This window comes from Hoplias malabaricus, chromosome 2 (genome assembly GCF_029633855.1).
Source record: "Hoplias malabaricus isolate fHopMal1 chromosome 2, fHopMal1.hap1, whole genome shotgun sequence".
Lineage (NCBI taxonomy): Eukaryota > Metazoa > Chordata > Actinopteri > Characiformes > Erythrinidae > Hoplias > Hoplias malabaricus.
In genome coordinates this window covers 38747699-38771800 of record NC_089801.1, presented here as the reverse complement: position 1 = coordinate 38771800, position 24102 = coordinate 38747699, and the positions used below count along the sequence as shown (strand labels likewise).

At 41.5% G+C, this 24102-nt stretch overlaps 1 protein-coding gene across 2 annotated transcripts; it reads right to left on the bottom strand.

Annotated features, from left to right (window-relative positions):
* Positions 1-242: 242 nt before the first annotated feature.
* Positions 243-17332, bottom strand: brwd3 (bromodomain and WD repeat domain containing 3). Of its 2 annotated transcripts, none has more exons than XM_066659307.1 (40): positions 17181-17332; positions 16972-17030; positions 16685-16714; positions 16494-16553; positions 15087-15237; positions 14874-14972; positions 14565-14725; positions 14113-14334; positions 13257-13357; positions 13060-13130; positions 12742-12842; positions 12594-12634; positions 12341-12445; positions 11964-12117; positions 11541-11675; positions 11320-11448; positions 10905-11130; positions 10582-10719; positions 10247-10427; positions 9798-9888; positions 9525-9692; positions 9319-9395; positions 8970-9171; positions 8682-8780; positions 8070-8177; positions 7778-7902; positions 7494-7576; positions 7094-7205; positions 6905-6966; positions 6625-6780; positions 6196-6316; positions 5867-5992; positions 5689-5764; positions 5568-5618; positions 5293-5427; positions 4982-5134; positions 4537-4685; positions 4307-4389; positions 4052-4186; positions 243-3872 (listed from the first exon to the last, which is right to left on the bottom strand). In XM_066659307.1, the coding sequence occupies exons 1-40, from the start codon at positions 17326-17328 to the stop codon at positions 3121-3123; spliced, it is 5376 nt and encodes a 1791-aa protein (XP_066515404.1). In that variant the 5' UTR covers positions 17329-17332; the 3' UTR covers positions 243-3120. The 2 variants fall into 2 exon arrangements, with proteins under 2 accessions (XP_066515404.1, XP_066515405.1); XM_066659308.1 differs by having other exon boundaries at positions 9319-9392.
* Positions 17333-24102: the final 6770 nt, after the last annotated feature.

Below are 24102 nucleotides of genomic sequence, written 5' to 3'. Positions count from 1 at the left end.
AATGGCTTTTTTCTTTACAAGATTTGACTAATTTCCTAAAAAACGATGCGCTACTCTAATATCGTAACTTTATGACTATCAAAATCGGAAATACTGACTTGTCTCGAGTTTGTATCATGTCTACATTACTTTGACTGAAAATGGATACAGACCAAACAGAGATAAGACAAACAAAATGAAAGGGGAAACCAGTAGACAGAACTGGAATCAAAACAAGGATAACAAAAGTAGAGTTTCACTTATTTATTTAATATAATAAAAAAAAAATTGTAGAAAAAGTAGACACTGAAGTAAGTTTATTACAGCTATCACCTCTTCATTATCACCATCACCACTGACCCTGAACTACTGCATCCATCACATTTTAAAATACCAAGGAAGGGAAGAGAATAGAAGCCAGATAGACCTTTGGATAAAGAAAGAAATGAACAGAAGAGGGGGCAAGGTCTTGGCACATGTTCACCGAGGTTAGTTTAGACTTTTCAAACAATTGATATTGTACTCTATATATAAACATACCGCCTTTCTTCCATGAGACACGAGAGGATTATTATTTCGACTGCTGGGGATGAAGACTGATGATGTAGGTTTCAAGATTGATATTTCAGTTTTATTAGGCTGAAAGTATAATAATGTTACCCACTTTGCTCAGTATCACACTGTGAAAGAGCTAACACCACACAGATCAAACACCACAGCATTCGCTAGAATTCAACACTGGCCCAAGCCTTAAAATCATCAGACAGAACATAACGTACGATCACATAATTTGAGCAAAAATCATATTTCATAGGTAGCTTCTGATTTTGTGTGCACGCGTGCTGGTGTAACAGGTCAATACTAAGTAATGAATGCAATAAACACAAACTGCCTGCAAACATCAACACAGTAAAAACATTTAAAGAAATGTTATCTAAAGACCTCAGGGACACGCATTTTAACACTACCAAATTCATTCGTTCTTTAATCTCCTGTAAGCGTTTCATCCTGATTGGTGTGAGGGGTCCAGAATCAACCCCGAGTCACTGAGCGGCAGGATGGAACACACTGGACAGAACACCAGTTTCACACAGTCACTCCACCTGCCGACATGTGTTTGGACAGTGAAAGGAAACCTGAGAACCTGGAGGAAACCTACACAGACACGGAAAACACAGCACACTCCTTTAAAGACAGTGACCTGAGAAGGGTTCCCACTCAGGAGCCTGAGAACCTGCAGCTGTGTGGCAGAGACAGCACCAAGCCGCCCAGTCTGAAATTCCACAAGATATTTAAAAATTACATAATACATTTATATTAGTTATTAAACAAGTAATAACAGAAATTCAGAAGGTCATCCACACTCTTTTCCTGGTATTTCTTTCATTGTGGACTAAACACTAAAATAATTAACATCTATCCAAAAGGTTTTCAGGAGTGCATTTTTACACTGTACTAACCATGTCAGCATGTGGTGGATTAAACACAAAGGTTAGAAACTGGAAGTGCAGGTCTCCACACTCTTCATGTCTAAGAAACAATAATTAAATCGACAATCTTTTTTTTTTTTAATTTTTGGTCGAAGTTTTAATTTAATGCTGTACTGCTACTGACAACAAAATCCAATCTGTGACGGTGGCTGTTTTGTGACTACAATGATTGAAGAGCATCATGGACTGGTTAAGGACAAGAAGAAAAATCTTTATGCTACATTCACATCCAATACATTGCCTGAAACATGGAAAGACATCCTGGAAAGACTCTTCACCAACAGCACCTCACCCACTGCAAATGATACAATTTTCAGTCAAATTATAATTCAGTGTTGTGTCCGTAGTGTGAGAAGAGCCTGCTGTCCATTTCCATTAATAAAATTAGGTTTGATATGTGATGCTCAGAAACAAAGATTAGGGTAAATCTGAAAATATCCGAACATGACTCATGGGCACAAGTGAGTGTCAATTAAGAGAAATAGGGGGGAAAATAAAACAATGAAAAGCCACACCAAAATACTGGAAATATTCTCCAGGAAATGTGAACTGGCAGCCATGAAAGCAATAAGTCTCATTATTGACACAAAATGAGATGATATGAGCATTTGTTCAGTGTGAGCAAAAGAAAAAAAGAACGCCAAAACAAAAAACAAAAGCAGCACGATGCCCTTCGGATGGCTTAGGAATAAGCAGTTAAGAGGCTCAACCAATGAGGAGTCAGGATTCAGAGCCACCCAAAAGTTGCACCAATCAGCTGCCATATACTTTATCGTAACGTGCAAACATTTACCGGATCAATTTGATTTCTTCACGTAATGAGAGATAAGAATGAAATAAAGTGTATAATACAACAGTAAAAAAATATAAATATACTCCATTGTAAAAACAGTCTGCAGTGGCTGTGTCTCTGTGTCCACTCTTGTACAGACAGGGCCTAAAGACTTGGAAGGGACAACATTCATGATCTGGAAGTAGTTAATGCATTTCGGAAGATCATGTGAGAGAGAGAGAGAGAGAGAGAGAGAGAGAGAGAGAGAGAGAGAGAGAGAGAGAGAGAGAGAGAACGAGAGAGAGTGTTAAACAGGTAACAATACAATGTGATATAGAACGTGGTCTTATTTTGAATGTGGTTGTCCATGACCGTGAATGACAGCATATGACTACAAACATTGGGAAAGAGAAAGAAAGAGAGAGAGAGAGAGAGACAGTGAGGGAAAAAAGAAAACAAGAGAACAGCACCATCGTTCTGCTTGCAGTGCAGTGAACTAATTCAAGTTGGAATTAAGCACCACTTCGGCAAATGAAGCCTGCCTTTCACAGGGAAGAGGAGAAAGTGTGATTGGTAAAAAAGAAAGACTGAAAATAAGACATAAACACAAGATTTCTAGATGCTCTGGACCAGAATAAGGCTGTTTTGGTTGATGGTGTAGTCAATGTTTCTGTCAAAACAGAGTGGCGAGGGCAGCACCTTGATCCAGAGTCGTAAACAAAGTCTCCTTGACAAAAACTCAAAAAATACCTGTACAAAAAGCATGACAACAGCTACTATTAATCCAATATAAACAAAAAAATCCCTGCAGTATTGCTGTAGTGAGTCAGTCTGAGGTTGGTAAAAAGGTCAAAAAGAAAGTCAACAAGGTCAGCAAGGTCAGTGCGTCCAGCCCATTAGATGGCTGACCCTGGCTCTTTCAGTCATGCGTCGGACTCTTCCAGAGCGGGACATCCCCAAGTTTAATGGGTCAGCCGTGGGACCCTCGTCCTCTGAATCATCATCATTGTACACAACCGTCCGTCGCCCTTGATTACGAGTGTTTACCCGCCCTGCTTTTGCTGTCCTCTGACTCATCCTCCCGCCTCTAGTGGGAAGTTGCTGTGATGGAGGTGTCGCCATCGCTCCTTCCTCCTCCTCCTCCTCCTCCTCCTCCTCCTCCTCAACATCCTCGTCTTCCTCCTCAGGCTCCTCCTCTTCCTCTGGTTCCTCTTCCTCCTCTTCATCGTCCTCCTCCTCATCCTCAACCTTAGCCACCTGCTGTATCTGTTCCCTGCACACTCGTTTAAGATCTGTGGTTTTCTCTCCTTCAGTCCTTTTTCGTTTCGGGGCAGCACTGGAAGGAGCTGCTGCAGTGGTTTTGCCTTTGTGGCCGAGCGAAAGACGTGGCGCTTTGCTGTAGTCGTGGTCACCGCCATCAGGGAAGCTGCCCATTTCCGTTTCGCTTGCCTCGCTCTCAGAGGAGGAAGATGAGGACGATGAAGACGAGGAAGAGGAGGAAGATGATGTTGACGATGTAGAAGAGGATTCTGAGCTTTCAGAGTCTGAAGCTTCTCTTTGTCCCGAGAGTCTGGCCGTCAGTCTGCGCTTGGTCCGACGTCCATTAGTGAGGGGTCCGTTGCACTGGGCATCTGCAAATACAAATACAGAAGTACAAGAGTCAGGGTAATATCATGGAGGGAATACCAAGTATTCATTCATTCACACTCTGTAATTGCTTTTTCCCGTAGCAGTCCATTAATTCTATATAGTGCATTTTAAATGCTGAAAACAGCTCTGGTCATAGCCTTTTTTGGCTGTGTGTTTGTACCTGTTTTCCTGGGAGTAGTTCTGCTGCGAGTAACTCTGCCTCCTGCAGATGGCGCTGGGGGTAATGTAGTTATTGCTGATGACGACGAAGAAGACGATGACTGACTGTCTTCATCCATAACAGCTGGATTTGAATCTGATGAAAGAAACATGTAGATTACACACAAAGTTAAATATATTAAAATAAAAAAAGTATTATTTTCTAAAGAAAAAAAAAATCCAGAATTGACAGCACAATCACGGAAACAGATACAACCTTGAGAGGGCCGTTTTGTTTGGCTTTTGGAGGAATGCTTGGGAATTTTAGTTTTCTTCGCTGGCTTGTGCTTCCCTTTTGGGCTGCAGAAACACAAAGACACCACAAATAAATATGACATTTCACTGTCCTTGTGAGAATGTTTGGAGAGATATAAAGGTGTTATTCTGTGTCTTCAGTTGAGTAGTAATTCTGGACAGAAAGGAAGTATGTGTGTGAGAGATTGTCACCTGTCTGGAAGAGAGTTTTGTAACCTCTTGCTGCAGCTGAGTCTCTGCTGGCAACGTTTCTGGTTCTGAAGGGCTGATTTATAATCAGAGATGATGGGGATAATCTGGCGCTCGAAGGATCCTGACAGACTGAGAGTCATACTGTATATCTGAAACAAACAGGCACAAACACACAAGTTATAAACTGTTCAAAAATGGATTAACACAACATAAAAGACACTAAAAGGTAGCTGTTATAATATTAAATTCCTGATATCCCTATGGGAGCATGTACATTTCGTTAAGTCCATGTTTTCTGAGTGTGCCTAAACACAAATATGAAGAGATTTCCCAACCATATGCAAGCTGTCACTAAATACAGCATTTTAAATCTGGTTTCCTCTGATGTTAAAAAAAAAAAAATGATGATGCAGTGTGGTGTGCTGGATACAGTCTGCTATCTTACTCTGGTTTTCTTGTTGGGGGTGTAGGCTTTAGAGTTGCTGAAGATTAGTCTGACGTCTTTGGCGAACTCCATGGGATTCTCATAATTCCCTGCTGCCAGAGTTTCTGATACCGTCCCCAGGTCCATGGGAGTATCAATGATGTCTCTGTAGTCCTGTAGAGACAGAATAACAATCATCTATCACTAAGAATACTAAAAGAAAAGCAGCAGGAAAACTTAGAAATAGTAGACTTCACACTGCAATAGTAGATTTTTCAGATATATAGACACACAACATCTGCATTTGAAGATTAGTGACAAACGATTGTTACCGGATAGACAAAGAGGTCGACGGGTTGCCGGAAGGGTTCAGAGTCTGAGCTGGCAATCATTCTCCTTATCAGTTCTTCACACTGTCCTAACCAAGCCTGCAGATCCAGAACCATGCCTCGCTTCTGAGTGGACCTCTGGAAACAGAGAATTTGTTTGCAATCACACAAGGTTTCATAATCATATCTATTTAAACCTAAACCTGTTTAACTAATTATGACATTTACTTAAAGTGCTATATATCAAGATACACTAAGGCTAAAATTTAAGAAGTCACCTTTTGACCAGCAGACGTTCCAGGAGTGTCAGAGTCGACATCAACATCCTCCTAAAACAAACAAATAATTAATGTCTATAAACACACACAAAATCTCTCTCACTCACTTGTGCACACTTACCTCTTCCTCAGCAGCACTACTTAACTCTGTTTTGATCTTACTGTACAAATCCAAGATATCAGTACAGCTCTGGTCTCTACACACAAACACAAATTGAATGAGTGCACAAACATACTAATGTTACTGGATGACTGAGTGTGTAAAACAAGACCAAGGTTGGGCAAATATGACTTCTTACCCAATGAAGCGCAGAAGGACATCGCTGACTGCTTTGGCTGCTTTGACAATGGGGCTCTGTGGCTCATTAAATGTTCGTGCATTGTGCTCAATATAACGGACCTCCCACATCAGAGCAGAAATCCTCCTGCAAAGGGGATATTTCACATGCTTTAACAAAATAGAATAGGGAACACACTGAAGAATGTGTACAATAATAAGAGGATAATAAATCCTCCAAACCAGAAGGATTTTAAACACTTTTACATGTTTACATGTGCATGTGTCTAAACTGAAGACAGAAAGGTGGTGTGTGTATGCGCAAGTAAATCAGTGTGTGTTTGTGTGTACCTGTAGAAGCGGTGTACCAGTCTCAACCTGACTGTACTGAGGTCAGTAGGATATGCCACCACAGTGCAGTAGAGAGGATAGTCCCTCAGATCCACAGGACAGGAGAACGCCTTTGCTATGTCTAAACAAACATTCAGCATGTTAACATTTGTCTAAAAGTAATCAGGTTCACCATATAAAAACACAATTTGAAGTGTGCTCTAGATGACCGTGAGCCTCTTTGATACCTCTGACAATAACAGCAGCTAAGGAGATGCATGGGGAAAATCTGCAATGCTTAATAAACAGAGCTATATTTTTCTTTAGTAGAATGGAAGCCTCATTTTTCGCAACATTAAAATCAACAGACTGTTACTGAACTTTTACTGACACTTTCCCTCACTTTGACTTTCCGGTCACTTTGTGTGTGTGTGTGTGTGTGTAGCTTACCAAGGGAGAAGAGCTGGTCTATAGCAGTGATGACCCTCTCACATTCTTCATCACGTGTGTGCGCGCCCCACTCTCCGTCCTGTGGCTGATACAGTAGAGCCTGAAGCTCCTCCTCTGTTACGGGAACACTGTCTCCAACCTCGTCTGGGAGAGGAGCTGAGGAGAACCCATAAAACGTTAACAGGAGCCGATTGGCTGGATTCAGAATAAATTCCGAATAGTTTAATCAAACTAGCTCCTGAAATTATTTGAGCTCACTCCTACACATGTAGAAACTTGCCTTCATCAGGTATGGGTTCCATGTCCCATGGGCTCAGTTTTTCACTTTCTCCATTATCCCACCTGAAGCAAAAATACAATTACGTAAAAATAATTTTGTGGCTACTCAGAAGGGACTATAACAACTGATGATCCCTTGTATTAAAAACAAACAAACAAACAAACAAACAAAAAAACCCACACACAATACCTCACAGCGTAGCACTGAAAAAGGCTGTCTGGGTATTCAGACTGGTACGGCTGTTGATTCTCCACTGTTCCAAACCACCAGGCATCATCTATAATACTTCGGAAACGCTGCCCTACACACACACAAAAAAAAAAAAAAACTTCCGTCAGCTGTTCAACTCCATATAAGCAAGACATATTCATAATTATAATAATAAATACAAAGAACCTTTATGTGATTCACATACATATACACATTTTTATTTATATCTATCTATCTATCTATATATATATATATATATATATATATATATATATATATATATATATATATATATATATACACACACACACACACATAATGCAACTATACCACAGACCACTTGCCTTACACTCAGACACACACACACACACATGCTTACCAGGTTGCCAGTTGCGTTCTTTGGCCTCATTGTAAGTCTGTTGTAGCACCAGAAAATCAATGACATCAGGCATATCATGATACCTACAGAAAGAATGAGACGATAATTATTCCACTGTTGACTCTTTTAAGACATTAAAAGCCTACTTTAAACAACAGAGCCATGCATTTGTGTGTCCATGTGGGCTGCACAACGTAACGTGGCTGGACTGATATCTCGGAATGAATTTAAAAGTAAAATGTATTGTCTGCATCATGCAGAAATGCATATTCATGTGTGCGTACTTCAAGCTGAAGGACTCCCCAGTCATCTTCCCTGAGAGCGGGTCAAGGAAGGCCAATTTGAGGCAGCAGAGTGTAGGGGGTCCCACCTCATACTTTATACCCACCACCTTCACACACTCCTGATCCTGAAAAACATAAAAACAAGTATTTTTTCTGTCGGCCTGCATTCACAGCATATTTCAAACATTCAAGAAATATGAGCGCACCAACAATTTCTTCAATATATGCATTATTTTGGCATGCTGTGTACAAGACATTTATTAAAGAATATAAAATTATGTTTATTCATTACCCTGAGGTCCAGTCTGTTCCAGGGCTGTTTCTGAGGGTTGATGCTATAGGCTTTGGCACGACGCACAGCGCGAACATACGCCTGGTGACCCTGCCGGAAATATATCAGCTAGGAAGGGATACAGAGAGATAGAGAGAGAGATTAATTACCAATTAGTCCAGTATATCAATGGACACCAGGTGCTTGAAAATACCCACATCCTCCTCAACCACCTATCAGAAGGCCATCATATGTCAAACAGAGTAGAGAGTGAGAGGACACAGGACTTAAATTTTAAACAGTGCTGGGCTTGATCCACCACACATATCTTACCAATAATACCAGCTCTGTCGTGGTCCTGAGCATTGAAGAACAGGGTGAAGGGGGGCTAACAAAGTATGCACAGCAAGAGGTGGACTACAGTCTGTAATTGTTGTATTACCATGTGCTCCTGTATTGTTAATGGAGCTGAGAGAATGGACAGTGAGTGTAGAAACAAGGAGGTGGTCATGATTTTATGGCTGATCAGTGTATATGTATGTAGCAAGGTTTGAGTGTCTGAAAAGGTGGAGTATAACTAGCCTCAATGTTCATGTAAAAACTATTGGCATGTTATAGACTCCTGTGTGTTACCTCATCCCCCATCTGAGGTAGGAAGGGTGATCGTCTGGGAATCGTCTCCATTATCCATGGCGGGGGGCGCCACTCATCGAGTTGACCGGCAGGAACATTCTTTATTTAAAAAAAATAAATAAAAATGTATGTGAACATTTATTAAACATAAACTGATCAATGCTTTAAATCAATAATCAATAATTGGAGGTTGCACAAACTGATTGGATATACGGATGGATGGATTCCTCACAGAACCGAGATCCAATGAGAATGGATGAAAGAACAGAAACAAAAACTGTAACTCACTTTTTGTTTGGTTTGCTTGGTTTTCTTTTTCTTTTCCTCCTCTTCTTTCTTCTTTCGCTCCTCTCCCTCTTGCTGCCCCTCCCCTTCATCCTCTGAACTGCTACTGTGTGCAATGCGAGCTGGCCTTCTGGTCGTTCGTTTTGGAGGCTGAAGATTAATTCCAGCATCTGCTGTCCAATCTGAATACTCGCTGGAAGAGTCACTAGAAAAAAAAGAAAAACAAAAAGACAAAAGTCAGTTTAATTACTTTCATCTCTGTACAGGCACCGAGTTTCATTCTGACATTATCTGGTGGAGCATGCAAATGTGGATGGGATGTTAAAAGCAATGAGTCACTTGAGGAGCAAACCTAGAGCTGCTGGCATTCTCCCACTGAGCCTCACTTTCAGACGAGGCGTCACTGTTCTCTGCCTGCTCTTCCTCCTGCTAGAAACACAAAATATTCATGTTTGTTTTCACACTATTAAGATTTAAATGCATAATACTGAACCCCACTACTCTCCGCAATTCCTGTAAGAAGATTTTATTTAATACAATTTTTTAAAATTCTCATACTTCTGCTTCGCTGTCTGATTCTCCGAGGCTGTCTTCACGTGTGTGAGAGAGTGTGTGTGAGCTCCTTCTCCTCTCCCGGGCAGAGCGAGTGTGATACGAGTGTCTCTTCTGCTGCTGTTTCCTTGAAGGTCTCCGCAGAGAACGGACAGAGACGCCAATTGGCTCAGTCTACAGAGACAGAAATAGGAAAAAATTATAAAATGTTTCAAGGAATAAGATCATACGAATAGGAAACCTCCATCACAGGCAAAACTTTTGTGTATAGATACATACTCGATTTGAATTTACAGGTTTTTTCTTCTTCTCAGTGTTGTACAGAAAACGCTCAGATTCTCCTTTGGCCAGTCGACTCTCCTCCATAATTCTACAAAATACACACACAATCAATAAAAATATATCATAAGGAAATCTCTCTCATTCTGTCCTGTCCTACTATTCAATTGTAACACTGTCTAACCAAAGTTCCTCTTTAAGAAAAGTAGTGAAACACTAGAAACCATAGTGCCCCCTACACTTCCTGCAGTAAAACACAATCTGTCAAACTGATTACATGTATCACACCAGCTGTATAAATTGCTTTCTTCTGTAACCCATTAAGTATTCCTGTGTGTAATCAATATCAACTACTCAAAACAAAATGAGACCCAATTCTGCCCTAACAGCCCAGAAGACAGTCATTTTCAGAGCATCTTTAAAGACTTTATTAAACCATTGGGAAGTACCTGAACACCCCTGAGGGAATCTCATTAACAACCACACGGCGGCTCCATGCCAGCAGGTCTCTCTCTGTAGCCATCTGACTGCGGGGGGCATTGTTGTGCATCTGTCTGACCCCCTCAACCTGGCCACTTCTGCGTAGCCCAACATTCGGTGGAGACAGAGGGCCACCTGCTGCTTCACCAACTGATTAAAAAATAATAATAATAATATAGTTGAGATTTAATACATAATCAGTAGTAAAGAAAAACAAATATATATAAATAAATAAAAGACAAATCCAGAAAGCTGTCCCCATTCTCTGATGTCTTAACACCTTGAATGTTTCCAGTATTCTGACCTGCATGTTGGTTCCCTGAGTTCATTCTCTCGTCTTGCTGGTGCTGGAGCTGTCTAATTAGATTGTCCAATGGACTTTCCTCCTGTCCTTCATCAACAGTCTGCTGACCAATCACCTGTTCAACCACCTCCCCATCACCTAGGTGAAAGAAATACTTTTTTTATTGGTTAATTAAGACAACACTCTGAACTTAAACTAAGAACATTATTTAGCTGTATAATTTAAATACCCCAAAAAGAAATATTTACACAAGCAAGCAATTTTATAAATAATATAATACAAAAACTCTAGGTTTCTAGGTCTCAGAGATATTCTGACAGTACCGTTAGCCATGTAGCCTAGTTGAGGCACCAGCTGCTCTTCTTTGCAATTTTCTCGGCCAGGCACTAAGCGCTGGAATGGTGGTGGATGAGGGTTTCCATCCACATCAACCAGGAATGGAGGAGGCATGAGGTGAGGAGCCTGCTGAGTTTGCTCGTCCAGAACATAGTTATTGGAATCCCGGATCAGTGGGCGGAAATCCGTGTGGAAGAACATCTGGTCTGGAATCTAGAACAACATGCCAAACGACAGCCACTTGTGAGAACCTGAATTCATTATTATTATTATTATTATTATTATTATTGTTTTAAATATAAAAATATATTATAAATAAATTGCTATTATATTACTGTATTTTGGAACTAATCAATAGATGCAGTGCTACTAGAAAATGCAGCATATTCTGCATATACACACCTTCTCATAGGGTTGGCTGCAACCAAAACCAAAGATGAGTAGATGTCCATGGGAGTCTGTGCAGGCAAAGTGCTGACCATCAGCAGAAAACTTACAGTCAAACACTGCTCCGTGACCTTGGCCTTCAATCTAATAAGGGAAAAACACAGAACATTAGCTGAGCAATCCATCGGTCCCTAGCAGTGATGATAGCCAAAAATCAAGCTGAAGGTCCTGCTCACCATGTTGAAGAAGTTTCGTATCTTTGTCCCTTTGCTGAGGTCCCAGATGTAGATGTTTCCATCATGACCAGCCGACAGCATTATTCGGCAATCAAATGGATGGGCTTCCAAGACAAAGACTTCATCATCATGGCCCTACAGCCAACAGAAATAAAAGTTAACACGATCAAGGAGAAAACACTCCAAACATGCCGTTTCTCTTTTCACTCTCTGTGCTCTCGTTTTGTAACTATGATTGTGTGATGTTGTTAATCATTTAAATACATGCAAACTAAAAAAATTTCCTAAATTTACATATATTCATATATAATTTTATCTAATTTCTCTATAATCTGAAAAATGTTTTTACCAATCCAAACCAAACCAGTTAATACAAAAGCACACTTGTGGGAAGAGCCTGGATATGTTAAACTTCATACATACCGAGAGCATGTGCAGCAACTGGCCATTTGTGGAATTCCAGACTTTGAGGAAGAAATTGGAGACAGCTGTGATGACTGTTCGGTCGCTACGGTCCCATGCTACCATTGTCACCACCAGCTTCGTTGACTTGTCCTCTCCTGATGCTACAGTGGTCCTGAAAATACACGCACAAGTATTCAGAGGGAGGCCTTGCAGGACTACTGAAACATTTTGGGACAACCCTGGCTCACCGCTCTGATCCAAAAATACCTCAAACACACATTAAGACGTTTGATGTTGATAACAATGTTAATTATACAGGTGAAAGGAAACTAATTTATTTTGAAATGTAGATCATACAGAATCCTAAAACACATCTGACGCACAGTTAATCTCACCCTGGCAGTTTGGTGCTTATGTCCAGAGTAATGCTCTTCCACTCCTGCTGCTGGTAGTGCCAGATACGGGCCGTGCCATCACGACTTCCGCTCACAAACCTAAGACTGAAAACCCACAGGAAAATGTTTGCTCAACAAAAACAGACCAGATTCAAATGTAACAATGTTCATAAATATTTATTATATAGTGTTGGACACTGATGAGAAAACAACAGGAGACATAGAAGAAACTGAAAGAGCAAAGGAATTATACCTGTCAGTGTTGTTGCAAAACTGTACTGCAACAACTTTATCCTGGAAAGCAGAATACATTTTTCAATTTGTAAAAATCTAACAAACATCAGTCTGTCATATCTTTCTTTTCATCTTTCACCAATTCCCTCCCCTCTCTCCCATCTCACCGTGTGAGAGTCCAGGTCCGAAAGCTTCAGAGGAGTTTCACCGCCGAGGTAATAAACTCTGATCACATGATCTGTTCCCCCAGTGGCCAAGAACATCCCACCTGGAGTCAAAAATCACACTGATTCAGCCCAACGTGGTGTCATGAGCATACTTTAAAATAAAAGACATGCACCTCAGCATCTCTAATATCTTGCTTTGTGCAGTGGATGTGTTCAGCAAGCAACACCTTACAAATCTACTGTTTTGCTTTAAAATACTCTTTGTGTTAAAGGATACTACTGACTTTTGTGTGTGTTTATATATTTATATGCACTCACCAGTACTGAAGGAACAGCAGGATATTTGAGCGCCCGGACGAGATCGCTCAGTGAACTTCACTGGTCTGTCACTGTAAACAGGCACAAATCCTCATTTGTCAAACGTATTGATAGAAAAAATATAGATGTGTGTACAGACTTAAAAAGCAAGAAGTTCTAACACAAAACAATCCCTTTGCAACAGTAAGCACACTTACGAAAACTTCAGGTTAAGGCTGTTCCACTGCCAGAAGCAGACCATGCCATCAGCTCCTGTAGAGGCCAGGTAACGTGTAGAGCCACCTGCACACGGAGAGAACTAGAGAAAGGAGTAACAAAAGAAGAAAAAGAGAATTGATGAACATGAGTAAAATATCAGAAGAATCCATTCATATTTAAAGCAACAGTAAATGCACAGTAAAATCAAGTTTCACTTATGAGACTGTACAACATACCCTTACTTAAAAAAAGAACCAACATACAAACATTCTGCTTCCAGAAAAGTGCTGCTACACTTTGTAGCTATTCAAAATCCAGGTGTTCATTTTAGGGAGATTATCAATAAATGTTGGGTAATAAGAACATTTTTGTTACTGTAATAAAGGGTCAAATTGAGGATTGGGGGGAGACAAAAAAAATTGTTATTTGTACTGTTCAAGTAGTATAAAGAACCATTCTTTTAATGTTACTTATTGAATGTGCACATGTGCTGTTTCAGAGTACAGAGTGTCAAATCATCACTTTATAATGCAATGCCAATAATAATTTAAATACATAATAAACAAACAAACAAACAAACCAACCAACCATGATCTAGAGTTTAGACGTGTACTGAAGATAGTTTATGTCTGCTCACATGAGAAATGACTCTCAACTTAATCTCTGTTTGATGCATCTGTGCCATGTTTGGTTAATGTAATGCACCATGCCATCCTCAGGTCCTTGGCCAATGGCCAAAGACAACTGAAACAACCGTGAATCCTATTTAAGCCATCTGTGGCTGTTCTCAATGGTGTAGCTCTAGCCAAGTCTTGTTCTCCAATGCTTCACCCAAACAAACACACACACACACACCTGTATGGAAGAAATGGAGGCTGTGTGTCCCTGCAAAACAGTGATCGGAGCGCTGGTACGTAGACACCACACGCGGATGACTTTATCACAACTTGCAGAGGCAATCAGCGTGTTCTCATAATTCACAGCCAAATCCGAAATCTCAGCCGCATGACCCCGCAGCGTTGCTAAGAGGCGCCCATCATCCGTCGCCCATATCTTCACCAGACAGTCATCTGAACCCTTATAGACAAACACACAAATTACTTCATAGAGCTGCCCAACATAATATAAATAAATCAAGTATAGTTACAAGCCAGTATCGTTAAAATAATAAATAAATTATATATTCTCTAGGGCATTACTTGCAAGGCTGTTACACTGCTTTAAAATCTTGCTCATATATCAGCACACAATACAAATTAAAAAGAACCTAGAGTCATGTTTACAGTCAAACAAACACTCTTGTTTACCGTGAAAATGCGCCTTCCAGTGCGGTCAAATGCTACGCAGTACACTGAAGACAAATGTCCCAGAATCCTTCTGTGCATCTTCATGTGCTGGTAGGTGCAGGAAGGAAAGGCGTGTCCAAACCGGGCCACGCCCGTTGCCTGCCGACCACCTATAATGGACACTGTTGGGACAGGTTTGTTGTCATTTTAGACACCAGAGCTATGAGGCTAATGTAGTAAACAACTAATGGAAGATTTTATTCATGAATTATAAACAAACATATATATATGTGGCCTGTTCATTGCAATTTGCCAGTAGGGGAAGCTTACCAATATTTGGTGGTTTGCCAAAGTTGACCGGTGGTTCGGGGGGCCGCCCTCTGTGGAGGGCAGTGACTGCAGAACCAGTCCATACTGTATAAGAACAACCTGAGAGAGAGAGAGAGAGAGAGAGAGAGACTTTTCACCTGATAATCATATGTAAATAATGGCCTTGATGCTTTAATTAAAATGCTATTGTGTGCACATATGAGCATAACTCACTCTTTGCAGTGCGCAGCATTGACTGCCTTCCAGTCCCCAGCAGACTGCGGACGCCAGGGACACTTGGAGGAACATGCTTGTCCACCAGTGGACATACCTGCTCACAGACACGCAACAGGAAATCTGCCGGAATATGCTGGTTCAGAGCAACCTGCACACAGTGAGAAACAGAGGACAATTGACACCATTTATAAAATACTAGCCACATATCATTAACCATTACTAACCTTTAATTATTTATTAATGATTTATTTGTTTACAACTATGACTTACTATTTATATAAAAACCTTTTTTGTTTTATTTCTGATAAGCACTTTGAGTTGTATTTCATGCATAAAATGTGCTAAAAACAGGAGATTACACATTGATGCACGTTTGCAAATGGAAAGTTTGCCCATTCTGGCTTGACACAAAACTTCTGTGCTACTCAACTGTCCCTGTTCACCATTTTCTTATTCTTCTCTACATGATGGACCACAGGAGACAGCTCTGTACCGCAGGCAAGTCAAGCGCACACACACTGTGTCTAAGAAATTATGCTGTTTTAGCACATGTAGAACGAGGCCTGGTACTACCTTACTAAAATAACCAGACTTCCCTCGCTGAAATCCCAACATATCTCTCCACATCAATAGTACCTAGGCACATATGTATATCATCCAATTTGTTGCCACTGATGCACCCCATACCATAACGGATGTTAACTTCTGTACTGTTCATGTCTGACACATTTATCACAGCAGCATGACACTCACAGCATGAAAATCACACATAGTGGTTTCTGGCCTTGAGTTACATGAACTGACATTTCTCCTGTTTTCCTGAATCGTTCACATTATGAATAGCATATGCTAAAAGACTTCACAATTTAAGTAAACACGAGATGTCTTTAATACAGAATTCCAGGTGCTTGAATACACACAAAAACTATAATGTTAATGTAAGGCTTATTAATAAAATCTATGGACATAGTTATTTTATGTTTAAATTCGTTTACAATTAATATGTATATTTTACAAACGTCCTAAGCGTTAAATATTTAATAGCACCTGGGACCAATCACACTGTGTTCTTCAACCTTCCCTTGAACGGTCACTGAGCTCTGATTGGCTGCAATACTTGATTGACGTCAGAATCAGCCAATCGGGAAGCGATATGACCGCACAAAGACTCGCGTTTCAAAGCAAATAATACAATTTCTAAGTGATATCAAAAAGTTTCGGCCAAAACATTAGAAAACACCGTGAACCGGATTATTTATAATACAATTACGCGCTTCTACAATTACATTGACCATGTTGTCTACGTGCTTTGAAGAATTAAAATTAAAAACAGCCTAAAATGAACAAAGCGTGGATAATAACTAAATAACGGGTAATATTTCGGTGATATTTAGCTCCACTCACCCAGTCCTCGAAAGTTCGTTTAAACTGTTTTCCATCCCAGCTCCAGCGTTTAGGGATGATCTGGGAAAATTAGCGAACACAAGCCACGACATAACAAACAAAAATAGATAAAATGGACAAGATAAGGTTAATCCTCCTCATTTCCACAATTAAAGGGTTAAAGAAGGAGGTAATATTAATATAAAGCTCACCTCAAACTCATCGAGTTCCTCCAGCAGGATCTAAGGGAAACATACACACACACCAAAGCTCCAGTTAGCTTCACATTCGCCAGCTTGTTCGAATTTTCCGTTCCACCTTAAACCGTGTAGCAGTTACGGTACAGCGCCACGGCTGTTGCACAGTAACTGCTGCACCATTTAAGGTGGAAATGAAAATTCGAACAAGAAGCTGGCGAATGTGAAGCCAACTTCTACCTCGCGCACACACATATACAAACTGACCTCAAATGACACTTTAACGAGCGGTTTGCCTTTACCTGCGACGCTTTTTTGCATGGTCCTGACTGAAGAAATCTGACAATGAGAAAATACAGTTCTGTTGGGGAGAAAAAGAAGAGAAAGCCGCTTAGCATTAGCTTAACCTAGCCTGGATGCTTTTAAAAGAAACCTGAAGAACATAAAAGTGTATTGTTGTAGACGTTTCTGAGGGGACGGGAGGAAAGAAAGACATTATCCTAGTGCCCACCGGCTTCAAATTTGGAGAGCGGTTCCGATGCCATGGCCCGCTTAGGGCTCCGGGTCTCTCGGCTGTGTTTTGCTAATCGGCTCTTCTTGAATTGTTCGCACCGTTCGGCCTTATTCCTCAAAAGCAGACTCGGTGTTTTTAGCCCCATCCTGTGGCCTATGCTAGCTATAGCAGGCTGTATCGAACGGCATCTTGTGGGCACGTCTTGATATTACAGGCTGCAGAGTTTATGCACACAATTACACTCTAATATTATAGCTACACTCGTCCATTTCATCCGCTCCACTATAATTTTACAATTACAGACTGTAGTCCATCTGTTGTTTTGTATACTTTGTTAGCCCCCTTTCAACCTGTCCTTCCATGTTCAGGATTCTCAAAAAGCCACCACACACAGGTATTATTTGTGTAGTGGATCAAACACAGTAGCGCTCCTAGAGTTTTTCCAGCAAATTTCAATTCTGATAGAGTGAAAAAAGGCTTCAGCAGTACAACAAGCAGGGTGAACATAAGTTGCAAGGCTAAGATAGCGATTACATTTCACTGTGGCTCTTTGCCTGCTCCCTGACTAAAATGTATGGTGCCTTGCTGGTGGCATTCTGTCAAAAATAAATGAAGGTCTGGTAATGACAGAACAAAGCAGGGTGTCAGTTTATAAAGAAGTAGATGCAATTTAAGTAGGTTTTTAAAAAAACTTGATGAGACATGGGAACAAGTGTATTCACTCAGAACAAAAGTAACTCAACTGAACAGTGTGGTACTTAGTACCTTCAGGCATCTGGATTTTAAGAGGCATAAATTAATTATTAAAGGGTTAAAACGTTTCTGATAATGTACTACTGGGAATTTTGATTGTGAGTCAGGTTGTTTTTGAGTGATTTATGAACAAATGTGTTTATGCTAATCACACTATTATGGCACATCACTCAAGGTTCAATGTGGAAATATGTGCTATAACATGGATTATTCCATGGACATTTCTCCAGAAGGATAATTCTGACGATGGAAGATAATTCGGAGGTATTGCGGATGAATCAGATGACGGCAGATGAACTGGATGAATGAGGGTGGACGTGAGGACAGTGGATGAATCAGATAACACTATTGATCATGAAGGAAACTGCAAAACTTGAACATGCTTCTGGTTGTGGAACATGTTTGGAGAGTTTACAGATAAAGAGAGAAAACTTGGTCTTCCAAGAAATGAAGTGAATGATGTACTACCGTCGTCATATCTTCATCAGTATAAATGTTGATTTTGCATTTTCTCAAATCCTCAGAGCAAGATCTTCTTTTTGACCTGTGCATGTGACATTTATGCATAATGCAATGGTCTGAAAAACTCCAGCTCCACTCATCTCCCTTCACAACTCCTCTGGCTGTTGAACTAGGCTACTATTTCAGACAGTTTTTTTTTTTTTATCTTTAGGATTGTCGGCTTTATATTTAGAAGATTTTGAGAGGCTCTTTATTTTAGGAAGTACTTGTGGATAACCTCTAAAATGACTGTCAGGTTTGTCAAAAATTTAACAAACTTTAGGTGCAGGCAAAAAAAAAAAGAAAAGAAATCTGCCCTGTGTCCAATCATTAACTCAGTAGCTGATGAGTACAGAGATGTGAACACGTCATCTGTAACAGATATTACTGTTTCCCTTTTACAGAGACGGCCAGGTTCAACTGGGATCTAAAAGTAAGAGAAACGAGCTTGAGATTAAAATGTTGCTCCACCCTCTAGCTGTAGAAAACAGGGACGCGGAGAATGAACAAACAGCACTGTCTCCTCCCTCTACAACCACCGCTAAAACACATTTGACCAAGGCACCTAACCCCCAACTTCTCTCTGAGCGCTAGGGATGGCTGTCTGCCACTCCTGGATTCTGACAACTCAATGTGAGACCTGAATCTGTGTATCAGGCATACAAATAAGTTTGAAACTGTTTCTTATGTGTGTGTGTGAGCTTTGTTTTATATGATTTAAAGATGGGGATTTAGATGTTAGTATGTTATACCTACATAATAATATGTAATTATACCTATATAATACCTACTTTTTAAGTAAAATAAACAGCTCCAGGGTTCTAGGGTTGTGGGTTTGGGTGACTATCTGTGAGGAGTTTGGTGTGTTCTCCCCGTGTCTGCGTGGGTTTCCTCTGGGTGCACCGGTTTCCTCCCACGGTTCAAAAACACATGTTGGTAGGTGAGTGACTGAGTGTGTGTTGCCTTGCGAAGGACGGTCCCCTCCAGGGTGTGTTCCTTGTGCCCAGTGATTCCTTGTAGGGTCCAGACCCACCATAGCGGTTACAGACAAGAATAAATGAATAGTATATTATTAAGGTAATTAGTTGTTGCTTGAAAGTAGACATTTTTACCTGAAAAATTCTTATATTAGACATTTGCCCATTTCTTGCTTAAAGATTCAAATATAAACAATGAGATACATTTTCAGTGAGAACCATATCGCTGAAGATTAGACATATCTGATGTAGTTAAAGAAAGTCTGAACACAGGGATTAGCTGAGCAAGCTTCCTCAGGTTCGCGCTGGAGGTTAGAGGATCTCTGGGAGGAAGCTTTGGATCCTGCCTCAGCTCATTCACAACCAGCAACAGAGGAATAGCTCCTGGGGGGTGTTTCACAAAGCAGGTTTTTCAGTTAGGCAGGTAGACGTCAGCCCACAGACAGCACTGTCTAATAGGAAGAACTATGGGATAATCCTGAAATGTGGGTTTATCTAATTGACAAATACCCCATACACCACCACAAGCTCATCAGCCTGGCCAAAACATCCTTTAACCAAAACATGGTAATTACTGTGTCAGTTTCCTTTCTCAGTGTGAGGTCCTTCTTCCCTCCAGCTCCACATTCTTTCAGACCCATTGTTAAAGTTGTTCATCTCACGGTGGATTAGAGAGCTGAGGTGAAGGCTCTCCACTCTCTCGAAGATGATAAGCTTTAAGTGATGTTTATCTGATGGGGCCAGATATAAGGGGAAACACCAGAAGGGTTTTTCTCCCTTAACCAGATAAAGCCCAAACTAAACCTTCATCAGAAGAAGGGAAGGAGAAATATGTTTCCATTAGATGACTCTCACTCTGGGTTTAAGGATATTCAAGGCGAGTCACAAAGTAGGATTTCTTATTTAGCCAGGAAAATGAGCCCCAAGTTGAAGACTGTTCAATAGCAATGTCCCTCAGCCTTTTTTTGTACTGTTCAGGCTTGATTTTCAGCTAAAGTTACTCAGCTAACTCTGAACCCACACACCTACCCAACCCATCTTTCATGGTTGTTGAACCCATTTTCACTTTTAAACTTTTTGTACTTTGTTTTGGAAATAACATTCCCCAGTCGTTTTGACTGTTCCCTTCTTGCTGCATAAATTATTTGATACATCAGCGCGACACCACCTCACCACAGGTGTGCCCCAAGGCTCAGTGCTGGGTCCCCTCCTCTTTGCCTTGTACACCACCTCTCTAGGCCCAATCATACATTCACACGGCTTCTCCTATCACTGCTATGGAGATGACACACAGCTCTATTTATCCTTTCCTCCAGGTGACACTTCAGTGGCAACTTGAATCTCTGACTGTCTCTCTGACATATCTACATGGATGAAGGAACATCACCTCCAATTGAATTTATCCAAAACTGAACTGCTGGTCCTCCCAGCCAAGCAAGCTATTCTCCACAACATCAGCATCAAGCTAGAGTCCCTATCAGTGGCTCTCACCAAGGTTGTAAGAAAGCTGGGTGTCATGGTTGATGACCAGCTGACCTTCGGAGATCACGTTACCGCTGTAGCTCGATCGTGCCGCTTCTCCCTATTCAACATAAGGAAGATCAGACCATATCTAACTCAACATGCAACACAGCTCCTTGTTCAGACGTTAGTAATCTCCCGTCTAGATTATTGCAACGCCCTTCTGACAGGTCTTCCAGCCTGTGTTGCGAGACCGCTACAGATGATCCAGAATGCTGCAGCACGCCTGGTTTTCAACCAACCAAAAAGAGCACATGTCACACCTCTATTAGTTGAGCTGCATTAGCTACCCTTAGCTGCTTGCATCAAATTTAAGTCACTAATGATGGCCTTCAGCGTATTCACTGGCTCTGCTCCCATCTACCTCAATAGACTCTTAAAACCATACGTTAGCGCCCGCCCTCTCCGTTCCTCAAAGGAGCGCCTACTAACACGGCCAACCCCCCGTACAGGTCAGTCGAGGCTATTCTCATCTCTGGTACCACGCTGGTGGAACGAGCTTCCAAGCACTATCAGAGCAACAGGAACCCTCTCCGCATTCAAGAAATCCTTGAAAACCCAGCTCTTCCGAGAGTATCTCTTGCACTGAAAATCTTTCTTTAATGCACTTATTACTTCTTGGCATATTGCACTCAATGTAAGGTATTTTGTATAAATTGTGCTGTAGTTTGAATGTTAGATCCTCTTTTGTAAGTCACTTTGGATAAAAGCGTCTGCCAAATGCATAAATGTAAATGTAAATGATACATCATTCAATGGCATTAAACTAAGAAATCCCTGAATATTTTTAGATAACATTTGTGCATTTTCCTGTAGCCACTTCATCTTGACCAGGGTTGCAGTGTATACAGATCCTACACAGAATGACTGGGCGCAAGGCAGGAACACCCACGACACGGAACCGGTTCGTAACAGGGTGTCACACGAGTTATCTAGTCACTCTTAATTGTGGACAATTTCACACACTCGCCCAGTCATTTACACCTGTGGACAACTTCACACACACTCACCCAGTCATTTACACCTGTGGACTACTTCACACACACTCACCCAGTCACTCACACCTGTGGACTACTTCACACACACTCACCCAGTCACTCACACCTGTGGACTACTTCACACACACTCACCCAGTCACTCACACCTGTGGACTACTTCGCACACACTCACCCAGTCACTCACACCTGTGGAGAAATTCACAAACCTGTAAACAATTTCACACACACTCACCGAATCACTCATACCTGTGGACAATTTCACACACACTTGCCCAGTCATTCACACCTGTGGACAATTTCACACCCACCCACCCTGTCACTCACCCAGTCATTCACACCTGTGGACAATTTCACACACACTCACCCAGTCACTCACACCTGTGGAGAACTTCACAAACCTGTAAACAATTTCACACACACTCACCGAATCACTCATACCTGTGGACAATTTCACACACACTTGCCCAGTCATTCACACCTGTGGACAATTTCACACCCACCCACCCTGTCACTCACCCAGTCATTCACACCTGTGGACAATTTCACACACACTCACCCAGTCACTCACACCTGTGGACAATTTCACACACACTCACACCTGTAGACAACTTCATACACTCACCCAGTCATTCACACCTGTGGACAATTTCACACACACTCACCCAGTCACTCACACCTGTAGACAATTTCACACACACTCACCCAGTCACTCACACCTGTGGACAATTTCACACACACTCACCCAGTCACTCACACCTGTGGACAATTTCACACACACTCACCCAGTCACTCACACCTGTGGACAATTTCACACACACTCACCCAGTCACTCACACCTGTGGACAATTTCACACACACTCACACCTGTAGACAACTTCATACACTCACCCAGTCATTCACACCTGTGGACAATTTCACACACACTCACCCAGTCACTCACACCTGTAGACAATTTCACACACTCACCCAGTCACTCACACCTGTGGACAATTTCACACACACACACACACTCACCCAGTCATTTACACCTGTGGACAATTTCACACACTCACCCAGTCACTCACACCTGTGGACAATTTCACACACACACACTCACCCAGTCACTCACACCTGTGGACAATTTCACACACACACACTCACCCAGTCATTTACACCTGTGGACAATTTCACACACACACACTCACCCAGTCATTTACACCTGTGGACAATTTCACACACACACACTCACACCTGTGGACAATTTCACACACACACTCACCCAGTCACTCACACCTGTGGACAATTTCACACACACACACTCACCCAGTCACTCACACCTGTGGACAATTTCACACACACACACTCACCCAGTCATTTACACCTGTGGACAATTTCACACACACACACTCACCCAGTCACTCACACCTGTGGACAATTTCACACACACACACTCACCCAGTCACTCACACCTGTGGACAATTTCACACACACACACTCACCCAGTCACTCACACCTGTGGAAAATTTCACACACACACACTCACCCAGTCACTCACACCTGTGGACAATTTCACACACACACACTCACCCAGTCACTCACACCTGTGGACAATTTCACACACACACACTCACCCAGTCATTTACATCTGTGGACAATTTCACACACACACACTCACCCAGTCACTCACACCTGTGGACTACTTCACACACACTCACCCAGTCACTCACACCTGTGGAGAACTTCACAAACCTGTAAACAATTTCACACACACTCACCGAATCACTCATACCTGTGGACAATTTCACACACACTTGCCCAGTCATTCACACCTGTGGACAATTTCACACCCACCCACCCAGTCATTCACACCTGTGGACAACTTCATACACTCACCCAGTCATTCACACCTGTGGACAATTTCACACACACTCACCCAGTCACTCACACCTGTGGACAATTTCACACACACTCACACCTGTAGACAACTTCATACACTCACCCAGTCATTCACACCTGTGGACAATTTCACACACACTCACCCAGTCACTCACACCTGTAGACAATTTCACACACTCACCCAGTCACTCACACCTGTGGACAATTTCACACACACACACTCACCCAGTCATTTACACCTGTGGACAATTTCACACACACACACTCACCCAGTCACTCACACCTGTGGACAAT